The following is a 17,331-nucleotide window of genomic DNA, read 5'->3' as shown; positions in this document are numbered from 1 at the left end:
TGCAACAAAACTATAAAATATTTAGTAGAAAACATTATCTGTAATGTCAAATTTATTAGAAAGATAAATAAAAAAAAAAAAAAAATATTGGTACTAGAACATTTTATTGTTTTTGAGTATGACACATTTTCAGCTTCCATACATGTTTTTGGCTAGCTTTTTCAAACAAGCAATAATTAATGAATCAGAAAAAGATTAGTGCTATTCAGCACCCTACTCCTGCGCTCGGAACCTGGTCCTAAGGCTGCCTCAATCCTGGAACTTATACTCAAACTTGGCATCCACTATGGCTGGGCTTTGCTGCCCCCTACGACCGGGGTGGTCGACCAAAACACTGAAATACAAAACAAAGAAAGGGCGCACCAGCCTAGAGCATTATCCTCAGCGAGTTTATTGAAAATAAAAAGATATAAATCAGCTACTCACAAACAAACGTGAAAGTCAAACATATCAGTTCCATAAGGTAGCATCATTGCAGAAGTCCAATATCTCATGAAAGCAGAGGGCTGACGCGTTTCGAGGCCGTGCCTCTTCCTCAGAGCCTGATGGAACTGATATGTTTGACTTTCACGTTTGTTTGTGAGTAGCTGATTTATATCTTTTTATTTTCAATAAACTCGCTGAGGATAATGCGCTAGGCTGGTGCGCCCTTTCTTTGTTTTGTATTTCAATAATTAATGAATCCAGCTTAAGATGGTGTGTGAAAACACTGCTTCAGGAGTAAACAAGGTACTGAGGATGTTCTAAATGTTACAATGCTCTTGTCTTCTTTCAGCACAAAACAAGCTTTCAAGTAAATCTTTGCTCTGAAACATTGGATAAAACAAATTGAAGATTATATTACAAAGTGCCATATTAAGAGTAGATGGTAATAACCTCTCTTCCTCCACCTCTGACCAGCAAAACTCTGTCCAAGCCTTCAGTCAACACCTCAAGAAATTCCATATCTTTAAATTGAAATAAGGTTAAAGAATATAAAGTTGAATTTTCTCCAGTTTATTTGACTTTACTGAATATTTTGTTAACCACTTCTGGACTGGAAGATTTCCCCCCTTAATGACCAGGCCATTTTTTGCAATTCGGCACTGCGGTACTTTAACGGACAATTGTGCAGTCGTGTGACACTGTACCCTTATAAAATTAATGTCCTTTTTAACACAAATAGAGCTTTCTTTTGGTGGTATTTGATCACCTGTGCGATTATTTTATGCGCTATAAACAAAAAAAGATCCACAATTCTGAAAAAAAAAAAACAAAAAAGAAAAAACAATATTTTTCACTTTCTGCTATAGAACATTCCCAATTAAAACATTTTTTCATCATTTTAGTCCCGGTTCACACTAGGGCGACCTGTGAGGCGACCTGGTCGCCTCACAGGTCGCCGCAGGTCGCCTCCCATAGGGAAGCTACGGACCCGTTCTAATAGGAGCGACACAAGTCCCTCCGACCTAGAAAAAGGGTCCGGAGCTTCTTTGGGGCGACCAGGAGGCGACCGCCATAGACTTCAATGTTATGAAGTCCGTGGCGGCCGCTCCGAGGTCGCGGCGCGCTGCTCGCACCGCGACCTCGGAGGTCGCCACCTAAAGTAGCGTCGCGGTAGTGTGAACCGGCGCTTACGCTAACTTGTATTCTGCTACATATTTTTTGTAAAAAAAATCCCAATAAGCGTATTTTGATTGGTTTGCGCAAAAGTTATCGTGTCTACAAACTACAGGTATGGCGATTCGCGGGAACCTGCCGTCGTATATCGACAGCAGCTGGCCAGCAAAGGGTTAAAGAGGAAGAAAATCTTCCATCTTTATGTTTTACCTATAGGTAAGCCTATATTAAGGCTTACCTATAGGTAGTGTAAGTATTTCCTAAACATGCACCGTTTAGGAGATATTTACTGAACTAGCAGCCAGTTATGTCACTGGCGTATGCGCTCTGAAGGAATGGCCACTTGTGTTTTATGCATATATTTGATGTTTGTGTGAAAATATTCATTTGAATTATATTATTTGTTCTGATCACTGGCACTGCACTATATTGGAGTTTTATTATGATGCATGTTTTTTTTTTCTGTGAGGGGATAAACAGAGTGTGTTGGCAGCTGGGCTTATACTGATATTATTTATACAAAGTTTTTTTTGTTGTGCAGATACTGTTTGTATTTAAGATTGTATTTAAGATTTAACTTACTGTGACTGCATAAGATTTAGTACAATTTATATTGACTACATCCCTGTGTTCTTTACTGTACTCCAAGATAGAGAAATTGCACGTTAGGCTGCCCATAGATGAAAAAAAAAACTTGGCTAGTTCAGCAGGGACTGGCCAGATTTCAGCCTCTCTATGCCCAGTCCACTCAAAAGAAGTCGATCTAACGATCCATTTCTGTTGAACAGGATTTTTGGAAAACTTTTGTTGATCGACAACTTGCAAGCAATTGGCTGCAGCCACTGATCAGTGCATTCTGAAGCTGGAGACGTCCTGCTATCAGAATACAATAGCACAGCAGGGAGGATTCCTCAATCTACCTTGCATGGGGGAATCCGTTCATTTTTTTCTTTTCGGTCAGCCCAAGTAAAAATTCCCTTTTTTGCTTTCACAGAAGACAGGTTTACAAACAGGACTGTGCCCGCATGCCTACATACCTTTTGATGTGTTCCATGCAAACCCCAGTTTTATACTAGGGACAGGTGCACAGATGTCCTCATTATTGGTTGCTTGTCTAGTGTTTAGTAGGGGCTGTGGACTCCCAAATCCTGCCACCATTTTATCCATTATCAACATATGCTAATACTTTCCCACAGGGCAGCTGATAGAAATTGTGGGGCCCCGTACAGACTACCTAACAAGCCAATCCCCCCACCAAGAAAAAAAATCAAAGCTATATTTCACTAAAAATACAATAAAATATTTTTAGAAGACACAAATACAACATTAGTAACAAAATTTCTGCTAAATATGAAAGATAAAACGGAGGTAATAAATTTGTGGATAAGGTCTTGAGGCTCATTCACATGGGTACTGTGGTCTGTACATTGTGAATCAGTGGTTCAATTATGTGGCTTGAGCTACCTGGAGCTTTATGAACACAGCTGCAGGCCCTAACTTGACAGACGTGGGGATGCAGGTGTACAGCCCGAACATAGACAGTGTGCATTTGGGGCCACTCACCTGCACACCTGTCAAATTAGGGCCTGTGGCTGCGTTTGTACAGGCACTGCATTCCCATAGAATAACAACAGGTGGCTCCAGCCCAAACCTCTCCTTCACACAGCCAAAGTGCCTGTGTGAATAAACCCTTAATTATTATTTTTTAACATTTTGTTTTTAACAACCCTGTTGGGGGGGGGGGCTTTGGTGAAATACTACTGAGAGGGATTCCATCTTTGTCTGATCTTTCTTCTGGGAAGGATCACGGTCAGCTCTCTCAGTGGATGGTATGCCGTCCATTGAGAGCGCAGCGCACATGCACCAGTGCTATCACCAGCTGCTACACATGGAGATGTTTCCTGAATATGCACGTTTAGGAGATATTGACTGTCTCAATAGGTAAGCCTTAATATAGGCTCACCTGTAGATACAAGATAAAAAAAATGGAGTTTACTACTGCCAGATCAGTTAGAAAATGGTTAAACAGAAGGAGTTGATACATGGATTTTGCAGAGGGAACTGGTAGTGTAGGGAAGAAGCAGCAAAGTGGCATAGGTCAGGAAGCAGTCTGGGGGAGAAGTTTGGGAAGCCAAGCTACATAGAGCACGCTACATAGAGCACACTACACTGCACTGGGACAAGATAAAAAGCAGCTATGGAACCAGTGTAGCAGTAAATTCTGTGGCAGGGAGACAGAGCAATAGGGGAGAGAGCCTAAAAAAATTATACAGGCTGGGCAGTTGAAGCTCTGAGATACAGGAAGAATGATATGGGACAAGAAGTAAGGAAGAACCGCAGGGAGACTGAACAAAATCAATGGGACTGAGAAGGGGAAAGATTGGAGCGTGATTGCAGAAATAGGGGAAAGGATAGGATCCGGGGAGAGGGGGTGGGGCCAGGGGTGAGAAACAAAGTTACAGAGGTAACAAATTCACCGAGCAGAGCTAACAGAGCCAGCACTGTGAGGGGGGCTCCGCATATGGAGGGGGATTAGTGAGGGACGACAATTACTGAACTGTCTCTTCTCTCCTACAGCAAGATAAAAGTTGGTGGCAGGGTGAAGGGGAGAGGCCAGCTTTCAGCTGATAGAGGGAGAGACACAGTTCTGTAATTGTCATCTCTCACTAGTCCCGCCTCCCTGTGCCTCCTGAGGAGAGAGGGAAGGAAATGAACTCAATTGAGTTATATTAGGAGGGACCAGTTGAGATATATATATATATATATATATATATATATATATATATATATATATATATATATATATATACACACACACACACACACAGTATCTCACAAAAGTGAGTACACCCCTCACATTGTTGTAAATATTTTATTATATCTTTTCATGTGACAACACTGAAGAAATGACACTTTGCTAAAATGTAAAGTAGTGAGTGTACAGCTTGTATAACAGTGTATATTTGCTGTCCTCTCAAAATAACAACACACAGCCATTAACCACTTTACCGCTGCTCGCTAGAGCTCTACTGCGGCAAAGTGGCTCGATAACGTCTGGCGACGTAGACCTACGTCGCCAGACATTCCCCTCTCCCTCGCACGCGCGTGCCGCGGGAGGCTCGCTCCCGCTGTTTTAAGTCACAGCGGGAGTCGGGCCAGGGGAGGAGTGGCGGCGATCACCGCTGCTCTTCCCCGATCGTCAGGGAATCGAGTGTGGAGATCCGCCCGCTTGTGTAAACAAAGCAGGCCGATCTCCTAAGTGACAGGCAGGGTCAGATTGCAGGGTGAACCTGCGATCTGTCCTTGTGTCACATAGTCCCCACACGTCAGTAAGCACCAGGCATACATTAACTCCTTGATCACCAATAAAAATTAACCCCTTCCCTGCCAGTGTCATTTTTACAGTAACAGTGCATATTTATAGCACTGATTACTGTAGTAATGTCACTGGTACCCCCAAAAGTGTCAAAAATGTCAGTCAAGGGTCCGATCTGTCCGCCGCAATGTCGCAGTCCCGCAAAAAAATCGCTGATCGCCGCCATTACTCGTTAAAAAAAAAAAAACGTCAAAAACGACAGAAATCTTCACTTGATTATAAATAACTCTGGAATATAATATACCGTAGAATCCCTAAGGCATTGTTTTGAAACATTCAGCCAGGAGCGAATATATATGATACTACAATTGGAGGAGGCATTTGTACACTATTATTGATTTTGCTGACAAATATCATGCCCCCCATTGCGGCATATACATTCTATATATATATGTGCTAATTAATCTGTATATATTTTTGTATTTCTTCCCTTTATTTCTTTTGGGAGAGGAGGAGGTTGTTTAAACAACTTCCCTCAGGGCTTATTTTTATAAAACACAGATACAGGGGCACACAGGATTATTAAACAGACTGTAGACATAATATGAAACTTTAAATGAAACTACAGCAGCAGGAGGGGAGGGGGTGGGCACTGACACAGGAGCAGACAGGAAGGAAGGGGAGGGGGGAGAGAGGAAAGAGGAGGACAGGAGGGTTGGGGATGACGGAGGCACGTAAACTGACCACAGTTTCAGGGCTTAGCAGCCATGATATACCGTGGTCAGTTTACAGAGGGGAGGACATAGCCAGGCAGGATCAGCCAGGTATTTTAGGTGATAGAAGGGGCCAAATTACACAGCACAAGCACTGTGCTGTATAACATGCTTTAAGCGAACAGAATCATTTTTTTTTTTAGGTTAACAAATGCTTTAAAAATAAATGCTGCCATTTGCCCTTTAAAAATAAATACTAGAAATAAGTATAATGACTAAGCCCATCCCCTTCATAACATTTTTGAAAAGGGCGTAGCACGGATGACCTTAAAATGATGCCCCCCCTTGAAAAAAGTTCTGCGAACGCCCATGCTTCCCTGCAGCTGCCATGGTTGTGTGTATTTTTAATAACTGGTCAATTATGGTTTTATGGGATAGATAATGGGTTTTGTATTGTCTAGATAGTTGTGTTCAATAAAGTTGATTTCTACATTTCTATACATGTGTCAGATCACTGGGTCCTGTTATACCTATCTATGGATACAGCATATAGAGTGTATAATTGAGGTTGAGCTCAGTCAGGCTTTTAGGTTTCCTTTTTCTCATATAGTATGGACTTAACTAATTTACATGTAACTGGCCCAAATCACTCAACTTTAAACTCCAGTATTTAGGGCAGGAATGAATATAGAGAGAGGAAAGCTTCCATAGTACAATATAATTTATTAACATTAAAACCCCCAAAAACAAACAATGCACTCACGTTAAATTGTAATAAAATTGCAAGTAACCAGAAAGCGTAGCTTCACGTATGCTCCAAAAACCAGAAATGTCACCAGAAGCCTCATTCAATGTTTCATTATAATCAATGAATGTCTTAACTAGAAGCAGTTCAGCGATGTGCCAAAAAAATGTATAATGAGGATGGAGGACCTCGTGAGGATTGATTACAAAGATTACAGTTTATCATTTTGGAGAAGAGACACTTGAGGGGATATGATTGCTTTATACAATTATGTCAAAAGTGATTTCAGTAACTATAATAAACTGTCTACACTAAGGTCCCCGAAGGGGATATGTGGCCACAATTTGAGGTAAGCAGAAAGGAGGTTTAACCTTAAGGTGTGAAAAGGTTTCTTTGCTGTTAGAGCTGTAAAAATATGGAACTCCCTTTCCCAGAAAGTGTAGACAACTTCAAAAAACATTTAGATATCTTCCTCAAGAAGCTGAATATATAGGGCTATGGGAATTGTTAGAGAGCAAACATCATACACATACAGTTAGAACTGAATGGTCTTTTTTTCAACCTTACAAATGGTCATTGTCACAGTCTATAGTCTAAAGCAGTGGTCCTCAACCCTGGCCTACAGGGCCCACTACCAGGCTAGATTTTAGGTATTACCTTGGGGAGATGCAGACTAGAGTACTGCAATCACTGAGCAGCAAATTATATCACCTGGGATGTATTTCAGTTATCTTGAAAATCTGGCCTGTTAGTGGGCCCTGTAGGCCAGGGTTGAGGACCACTGCTCTAAAGGATACGTTCACTTTTTAAAAGAAATAATAATAAATGCACATTTTTTTTGCAGGTAAAAAAAATGTGTATTGATTATTTTTTTGTCGCAGAAGCCTGGAAAGCATTGCACCAGCGATGAGCAGATCGCTGATGTCATGAAGGTCTCCTCTACAGGTTCAGTGTATGGGCTTACCCGCACGGGTAGCCGATACTCCCTGTCAGGAGAGCGCCGCCGTACACGGATATCCCTGCTGCAGTTTGTTTTGGAGTCCTAAAGATAAATATATATATATATATACAGATACTCAGTTTTGTTGAGTATAGATAGACTTTGCATATCTGCCCAAACCGTTTGATCAATAAGTTCGGATATTTTGTGTCTGCGTTTCTGCAGAAATGCTTTCCTGAGAGCTGCTTGAGCCTTAATTAGTTGACCTTTTAACCCTGTGTGCGCCCTTTGATCTATGCTATAACCAACTTAATGTTTGATAATATATTGAAAGCGAATCCTCTTTTTGATTTCAACATTGAAGTAGCTCAGAAAGAATCCCCTGAAGAAACCGTTCCGTGAAACATGTCGGGATTGCTACTCCGTGATATCAGTATATTTTCTACCTCTGAACTGAGTGTATATGCAGCAAACAAATTGATTTTAACAATATATGTGCAATATATGTCTTTTTTTATTTTTGTGTTATTTTAAATGTAATAATAAAATATGTATTTTTATATATAAAAAAGTTCTTTTTGATTTTTTGGCACCTGAAAAATCCCCAACCCAAGGGACACACAAAAAGTGCTTAAGGGCTGCATATAGCCCCTGGACCACAGGTTGGACACCAGAGGTTTAGAGTAAAGTAAAGTTTTTATAGTTTGTTATAAAATTTTGCAAACAGGTAATTTTTCTCCTTCATAGATGTGTGCTGATGAGGCGGCACTGATGGGCACTGATAGACGGCACTGGCGGGCACTGATAAGTGGCATTGATGGGTGGCACTGATGGGCACTAATACAGTGCCTTGCGAAAGTATTCGGCCCCCTTGAACTTTGCGACCTTTTGCCACATTTCAGGCTTCAAACATAAAGATATAAAACTGTAATTTTTTGTGAAGAATCAACAACAAGTGGGACACAATCATGAAGTGGAACGAAATTTATTGGATATTTCAAACTTTGTTAAATAAAAAACTGAAAAATTGGGCGTGCAAAATTATTTAGCACCTTTACTTTCAGTGCAGCAAACTCTCTCCAGAAGTTCAGTGAGGATCTCTGAATGATCCAATGTTGACCTAAATGACTAATAATGATAAATAGAATCCACCTGTGTGTAATCAAGTCTCCGTATAAATGCATCTGCACTGTGATAGTTTCAGAGGTCCGTTTAAAGCGCAGAGAGCATCATGAAGAAAAAGGAAGACACCAGGGAGGTCCGAGATACTGTTGTGGAGAAGTTTAAAGCCGGATTTGGATACAAAAAGATTTGCCAAGCTTTAAACATCCCAAGGAGCACTGTGCAAGCGATAATATTGAAATGGAAGGAGTATCAGACCACTGCAAATCTACGAAGACCTGGCCGTCCCTCTAAACTTTCAGCTCATACAAGGAGAAGACTGATCAGAGATGCAGCCAAGAGGCCCATGATCACTCTGGATGAACTGCAGAGATCTACAGCTGAGGTGGGAGACTCTGTCCATAGGACAACAATTAGTCGTATACTGCACAAATCTGGCCTTTATGGAAGAGTGGCAAGAAGAAAGCCATTTCTTAAAGATATCCATAAAAAGTGTTGTTTAAAGTTTGCCACAAGCCACCTGGGAGACACACAAAACATGTGGAAGAAGGTGCTCTGGTCAAATGAAACCAAAATCAAACTTTTTGGCAACAATGCAAAACGTTATGTTTGGCGTAAAAGCAACACAGCTCATCACCCTGAACACACCATCCCCACTGTCAAACATGGTGGTGGCAGCATCATGGTTTGGGCCTGCTTTTCTTCAGCAGGGACAGGGAAGATGGTTAAAATTGATGGGAAGATGGATGGAGCCAAACACAGGACCATTCTGGAAGAAAACTTGATGGAGTCTGCAAAAGACCTGAGACTGGGACGGAGATTTGTCTTCCAACAAGACAATGATCCAAAACATAAAGCAAAATCTACAATGGAATGGTTCACAAAAAAACATATCCAGGTGTTAGAATGGCCAAGTCAAAGTCCAGACCTGAATCCAATTGAGAATCTGTGAAAAGAACTGAAAACTGCTGTTCACAAACGCTCTCCATCCAACCTCACTGAGCTCGAGCTGTTTTGCAAGGAGGAATGGGCAAAAATTTCAGTCTCTCGATGTGCAAAACTGATTGAGACATACCCCAAGCGACTTACAGCTGTAATCGCAGCAAAAGGTGGCGCTACAAAGTATTAACTTAAGGGGGCTGAATAATTACGCACGCCCAATTTTTCAGTTTTTTATTTGTTAAAGTTTGAAATATCCAATAAATTTCGTTCCACTTCATGATTGTGTCCCACTTGTTGTTGATTCTTCACAAAAAATTACAGTTTAATATCTTTATGTTTGAAGCCTGAAATGTGGCAAAAGGTCGCAAAGTTCAAGGGGGCCGAATACTTTCGCAAGGCACTGTAGGTGGCACTGATGGGCAATGATAGGAAATGGTAGGTGACAGTGATGGGCAGCACTGATTGGTACTAATAGGTGGCATTGGTGGGCACCGATAGGTGGCACTGGTGGGCATTTGTAGCTGGCACTCGTGGGCTGGGCACAGATGCTTCTTTCCTCTTCAGGACCGGTGTCCCTTTGACAGCAGCGGTGATCTGCTTTTTTTTCTCCTTACAGTAACAGCGTGAGGAGAAAAAAAAAGCTGATCGCCGGCTGTGGTTTACATCACATGATCAGCTGTCCTTGGCTGACAGCTGATCACGTGGTAAGAGGCCAGGACCTCATGAACTCGCTGATCACAGAGTGAGCCACGCTCGCTCCTCAGGGAGCGCGCCAGCAGCTCATGCACGGGAGGACGTACATGGATGCCCTCCCGGCTATTAAGGTCCGCGCTGTAGCCGTCGGCTATAGCGCAGACGGAAAGACGTTAAAATGTAAAAATATTTTTTTTTAACTCAATGCAGTTTTAGCTTTTCAATTTAAAAGGAATTTGGGAAAGTTGTCAAAACTGGAACAGACAGCATCTGGAGCAGTTGTGCATGGCATCCACATTGCTTCTGTCATTTATTTTCAAAGCTTCACTGAACATGCTTAAGTTAGAAGCTGATTGGTTGCCATGGAGAGCTGTTCTTGACTCTCTCTGTCCCAGTTTTGATACATCATTCTCTCTGTATGATAGACTGTGCATAGCATGCTTCTAACCTCTGCATTCAATATTACATACTGCTGACCCCTGCACTCTGTAAAAAACATACTCCTGGATCTCTGCACTCCATTATGAACATAGGTTTAGGATTTAGGACTCTTCCACTGTCAGTGCAATTTTGCTATGCTTACAGTGAGCAGTGGCAAGCTGCAGGCACCACCTCATTCTTTTCCTTTGCATCCCCAATAGGGGGGGGGGGGGTTCTGTCAGGTAGGTTGTACATATTTTCTAATGGCGGCCCTGCTAGGAACAATAACGCTGGTATAAAGAAGTAGAGAGGCCAGGGTGGAGTGTGCAACCATGGTGATGTCAAATCGGAATTTATGCACATTACCCTGGCCCTATCTATTGCACAGCATCATTTGTTTTCTTGATGCAGGAGTACGGTCAAGGACGCAAGGTTTCCTTCATTGCTTTAGTGCTGTCAGCCTACCTGCCTGAGCCATGTTAACAGATTTCATTAATCTAAGGTGAGAAGTTCGAAAAGAATAAAACCCTGCTTTCATCCAGACCTGTTCTCCCTACTAGGGCTGACACTAATGTGAACGGAAGACTCACCCATGTGGTTTCAAGGAGAGGGTGACATTATCATCTAGTGGAAATGTGAGTGTGCTTCATCTCAATGAATACAGAATTATGACTCGGTGCCTGGTAATTGTGTGCACTTTCAAAGTGATTACAGTATAAATGTACATATTTGTTCTTTTTTAATATGTACACTTGCTATGAGGGCACTCATGCAGGCTCCCACCTGAGTCTCTCTTTCTGCAACTGAACAATGTTGACACAGGCAGGAGGACTGAGCCCCACTCCTCAAAAATAGCCAGTGACGAGGGAGCAACAGCAGTAGTAGACCAATAGTTTCCCACTGCTGTGTCTCAGCCAATGAGGAGGGAGAGAGCAGAGAGGCTCTTGTTGCGGTGTCTGAGCCAATGAGGAGGGAGAGAGCAAAGAGGCCACTTTCTCATTTTCGCTGGATCAAGGTAGGGCTCTAGTAAGAATAAGGGGGGGGGGGGGCTGGGACTGCATGCAGAAAGTGTTTTACTTTAATGCATAGAGTTCATTATGGTAAAAAAAACCATCTGCCTTCAAAACCCCTTCAACGGGCTTGAAACAAGGTTGAGAAACATCATCCTAATACATGCACTTTTGTGCAGCCACTTAAAGATGAAGGGCATTTTTGTTTCCTGTTCACTCCTTCGCCATCTCTGCATTATTCTGAAGTAATGCCAGGCTTTACTTCTGGGAACCGACTAGTGGTACAGAAGAGCCCCAACTGAACAGGGGAAACGGGTTCCCAATATCTCGAACACACTGTATGACCGGCTGTCAGTGACTCAACACACAACCAGCGGTAGCAGAGAGAGCTGTAGAGACAGAACAACAGGTAGAGAGGATAAAATGTGTTGACAGCATGCCTCTTAATTTTTTTTTATGCCCCCCCCCCCTTCTTTAGTTCAAATGGGCTAGATGTGGCCCTACAATGAATGAAGGTAATTTTTATAACATCAATGAATAGTGGTTGTTACCCACCTGCATCCATTGCTTTTTTTCCCTGACACCACTGTAAATGAATGTTAGTGGATATAAATTACTTTTACTACATATTACACTTTGTCTAGGTGATATAATATGCTATTGCAGTGTGATAGATTCCTACTGGGCGACGTACTGTGTTACTACAGTGTGATATGTTCATACTGGGTAATAGAATGAATTGCTCTTCTATGATATAATCTGCTGTTGCTGGTTGATGTAATTTGCTGTTACAGTGTAATATGATATAGCAGCCATTTATATAACTTGGAGTAATGGCTAGATACAGTAAATGTTCTTGATAAGCTTCAAGTGGGCTGTGCTACTGTCAGGCATTAGAGTCAGGGGCAATGAGGAGGTCTGCTTGGTTAGTATACATTGGGAGAGTAAGAGGTGGGATGCAGGTTTGGTAGATAATGAATATGAATGAGTAACTTGAAATTTTACATAAAGACACTATAGCAAATGATGTCCAATAACAGGGGAGTGAAATGAACTTAAAGGAAGGAGAACCTATGTGTTGGGATGAACCCCCCCCCCCCCCGTAAACCGTGTGTAATCTTTAAAATTTTGCAGTGTACATACATTTCTTGCATGTGTCTTTTAAAAGCCCACATGAAGAGCAGGCTATCTTCTTCAGCTGCCCATTATGTAACCTGGAAGAGGACTGATGCAGGAGATGCAGAGGGAAGCACTACAGTATAAAAAGGGTGAGTATTTGCATTAATTTTGTTTTTAACACAGGAGGAAGGTTAGCATATAAAGAGACAATCAGGAGCAGAGTGTTTTGTACCTACTGAAATAGGTCATGTTGGAGGGTCTGCACTGAAAGCCTAAATTTGACATTGTTTAAGTATAATTACTTTTCTCTTTTGCATTTAGTGCTGTTCTGAAGCTTGCAAAGGTAACCTGGGTGTAATCTGAGACTTATGTTGCTTATTTGTCAAATAATGCTTATTAGGGAGTAGCATCCAGCACCACCTTCTGCATACTGAACATACCTACTTTGATGAATCATCGACTATGTTGGGTAGGTCAAGTGAAACTGTATTTTTTTCTAGCTAAATAAATGCACACCATCTATTGTTCCAAGGACATTAATAATAATTTGTTATGAAAGGCAAAAAATGTGCAAAACTGATGCCAAAACAGGCACAGCGTTACTGTGCTCCACCATATACCAATAAAATAAAGGCATTAAAGACCTTTTATCTTGTGGTAGAAAGATATAAGGTTGGTCAAGGATTGATTTATCAATACAGAGTTTTCACATACACAGTATTTTATGTGGTTTTTGAAAGGATACAATTTTCATCCCCATCTTTATTTTTAGGAGGTCCTGGCATGTTAAGCAGTACTAATTTGGCATTGTGTGATCTGGTTACTATCACCTCATTCAGCTTAACGGCTGTATGCATCCTCCAGACATTAGACTGGTTACTACAGAGACAATAAAGACAAAAAACCAATTAGTTGGTTTACAAAAAGTTCATACAGAATATGGAAAGTAAAACATGTATCAAACAAAAAAAAAACTGTTTCACATTCATTATTTATGGTTGTCAAATAGCAAAGAAAATAACATTTCTTATATTAGCCCATTTCCAAAACCAGATTTTTCACTATGCAAAGTATATCTGTGATTACAGTTGGAAGAAAGCTAAAAAGGCTGCTTTTCTATGTACTTTTATCGGCAACACATTATTTCTCATTTTTAGTAGTTCTCATAAAAGCCGATAAACGCGTTGTTAAAATATCCTACACCAGACTGGGACCAGTAAAACATGAACAGGTTTTGTGTAGAGCAATATGATCAATATTTTTATTTGGAAAACCAGAAATCCCCCAGAACTACCTCCTGACCTTCTGAGAAATTCTAAATCTACCCATCCTTAAACTACAAGGTTTTGAACCCCTGCCAGTGCCTCTGTGTGGTAGAAGGCTCCCTCTGCAAAACATCCTTGATCATAAGGATCTCAACCCAGTGATCCCATATGAATAATGAATATGCCAAAACACATTCAACTTTTAGCGTGGGTTATAAATTTTGTAATTCACACAGTGATCCCATATAATGACCCTCATAGATTTCCCCTTTATAATCGTTCTACAAAGTCATCTCTTGTGAGTCTTCTGCTTTCCAGATACAAACAATGCTATAAATATGAAGTTACACATGGTACTTTCTTTCTGACCCCCAGTAATTGAAAACACCCCTGGCCCTGGGGGACTCCCTTTGACACAATGCCCTAAGTTCTATGTCTACTGGTCATTACCACATATGATAATAAACTCCTGTATTATAAAATTGCTATAAACATTGATACGTTGAAAAATACATAAACACATATTAGGTAAAGTCCCAACAGTCAACACAAAGTGCTATAGTGCATCTTCGTATTTCAATATGTGCTCCACCATATACCAAGAGTGCTCCATTACCAGGTGAAATACTCGCTCACCTCAAGACAAGACCCTCAAAAGGGCAAACACAGCATAATGGTAATCAATCCTGTAAACCAGGATCATTACATAATCTGGTTGCTGTGAGACCCGGTTACTGTTCTACCATATTGCTTGTTTTTAACTGAATACATGTGAGTGCATTTCCTTAAGCTTGGCTCGTATATTCTTTTGCATTTTAACCACGATACTGCACCATTGGAGATTGTTTACTTTATTCTGAGAGTTCTGTGGAGTTATCCCATCTGGGGACGTTCCATCACCAGAGGAGGAAAAGAACAGAGGACCCACTATCTGGTGTACAGGATTTATTAACATTATGCTGTGTTGGCCCTTTTCAGGGTCTTGTCCTGAGGTGAGCGAGTATATCACCTGGTGACGGAGCATTCTTAGTATATGGTGGAGCACATATTGAAATATAACATTGCACTAGAGCACTTAATGTGTGGACTGTTACCTAATATATGTTTATGTATTTTTCAATGTATCAATGTTTATAGCAATTTTATAGCACAGGAGTTTAGGAATGATTGATTGCTCACTATTTGACACAGCACTATAAAAACTTTTTTCTTTACCGACTGCACTGTATGTAGGAACACATTTAGTGATAGTAGCACCTTCACGTTATATATAGGAAAAAGTGGCAGCACACAACATCTTTATTATTTATTACCACATATGCCATCTCTTTTTGTCATAGAGAGATAATCAGTGGCTACTGCCCCTATGGACAATTCACAACATTATCTATTGTGGGTCTTCTGCTTCCCAGGTAGTAACAACGCAATATATGATATCTATTATTTATCGAGAACCTGTAATAATATTCAACCCCTTTTTTCCCTGTGCTCACATGGGAATACGCTTCTGGGGATGTTAATTCATTATGCACTTCATATTACATACTAATTACACCAACATTATTCTTGATCGGTGCCTTTGGTCCTGAAATGACACTCCTAAAGCTCTGACTACAGAGAAAGAATTTCTTTCTCCTTTTTGATGTGTATGTTCTTCTGCCTTTTCTCCGGCTGGAGTTTGGGTGTTTGAGGTTCCTCTGTGTGCCATCATACGGCTCTGGGTGCTTCATGTTTTTCCCTTTTTCTTCCCCTTGGAATTTGGGTAGGTACCTCGAGTACACTTCAATATGTTTATGTTCTCATGTCTACATATATATATTTTTTGAGCTTGAGTCACTGACCCTTTCAATTTTTGTAATTTAAAATATAAAAATGTGATGCAATATATGGCAATGAATGCCTATACTAATACATTGTATCTCTCAGACATATTAGGATCTCCTATTGAAGCTGTGAGCGAAACGCATAGCGATCCTCTGACCACTACAATTTGAGATATCCGTGAGATATGCGTTTTCTAAACAAATAAGGTATTCCTATAGGTCTCCAGGCTATATATATGTACCCTGAATGGGGATATTTTGGTATACAATGAGGAAATACTGTTTTGTACTTTTCACATATGTCTATATATGACCTGGTTTTATATACATATTTTTAATGTTGTCTAAATAAACTTATATATGTTTTAAACTGAGTACTTGAGTTTCTGTATGGGATTATTAGTGGCTACCTATAAAGTCCCACTTCTCCTTTTCCTTTTTGTTATATTACCCATATTACGATCTTCTCCACCGCACTCATTCTTAAATGGACTACTTTTTTGTAAATGTTCCCACTTTATGTGCAAGTTAAAATTTTAAGAAGATTAACTGAACACCAACACACTCAAATCCTGCCACTGGTAGCATAATGAGCTTTCAATTTTGCATGAACCATACTTAAATTAATTGACAAAGAGACAGGATCTATCAATGTAAAGATCAATATTAGGTGCGTCCAGGGCTTGCACCGAATTGTTAATATTGTATAATAATATTCAAAAAATATGAACATTGCTTTACTGAACACATTACTCAAATTCTAATTACCATTATAGCAAAAAAAAAACAAACAAAAAACATATAAACAGACTACCCTCCACCACCATTAACAAGATAACATTTCTTAGCAAATTTCTAAATGTCTAGATGTCATTCGCACATCCATCAACCACATTAAAGATTATTTAAATTTCAGTAGAAAGTATTAATACATTTTTCCCATCTAAAATCCCATCAGGTATGTCACATGAGGTAATTACTATTATCCATTTATTTTTTTAAGGATATTTTTATTGAGTTTTCAAACAAACATACAAATATAACGAACCGACAAATAAAAAACCTTCTTAGCAAAGAAGGGAAACAAAGACAATTCAACTCTAACAAGCAGTACCTAGATTACTGGTGCTCCCCGGTCACACCCCTCCCCCCCCCCCCCGAATTAACAATATAGGATAAGCTGTAAATTAAGAAGACAATAAGTACAAGTCAATACTAATAAAAGGTATGTTTCATTCAACACTCGGAACGTCAGTTATAATCCCGTAATAATCGTATTATAAATAATACGGGGTAGCAGAAAGGGAACCTGGCTCTACGGAGCTCGGAGGAGGTAGAGTAAGAGGACTGGATATCCAGTCATGCCACCACAATGGATTTGAAATGAAACAAACAACATGTACTTTAACTGCAGTCTTTCAGCTTTAATTGAGGGTATTTACATACAAATCAGGTGAACGGTGTAGGAATTACAACAGTTTGTATATGTGACTCCCACTTTTTAAGGAACCATAAGTAATGGGACAGATTAACAATCATAAATCAAACTTTCACTTTTTAATACTTGGTTGCAAATCCTTTGCAGTCAATTACAGCCTGAAGTCCGGAACGCATAGACATCACC

At 40.3% G+C, this 17,331-nt stretch overlaps 1 protein-coding gene across 2 annotated transcripts in view; it reads right to left on the bottom strand.

Moving 5' to 3' along the window:
- Nucleotides 1-686: 686 nt before the first annotated feature.
- SLC12A4 (solute carrier family 12 member 4) overlaps nucleotides 687-17,331 on the bottom strand; it is a 363,765-nt gene continuing 347,120 nt past the window's right edge. For both annotated transcript variants that reach the window (XM_082270400.1, XM_082270401.1), the window contains 2 exons: nucleotides 13,365-13,498; nucleotides 687-947 (listed from right to left, as the gene is read on the bottom strand). In XM_082270400.1, coding sequence (XP_082126526.1) covers nucleotides 856-947; nucleotides 13,365-13,498 — 226 coding nt within the window. In that variant the 3' untranslated portion in view covers nucleotides 687-855. The remainder of the gene's footprint in view (nucleotides 948-13,364; nucleotides 13,499-17,331) is intronic.

This window comes from Pelophylax lessonae (assembly GCF_965119305.1).
Source record: "Pelophylax lessonae genome assembly, chromosome: 10".
Taxonomy (NCBI): Eukaryota; Metazoa; Chordata; class Amphibia; order Anura; family Ranidae; genus Pelophylax; species Pelophylax lessonae.
This window is presented reverse-complemented; position numbering and strand designations above follow the sequence as displayed.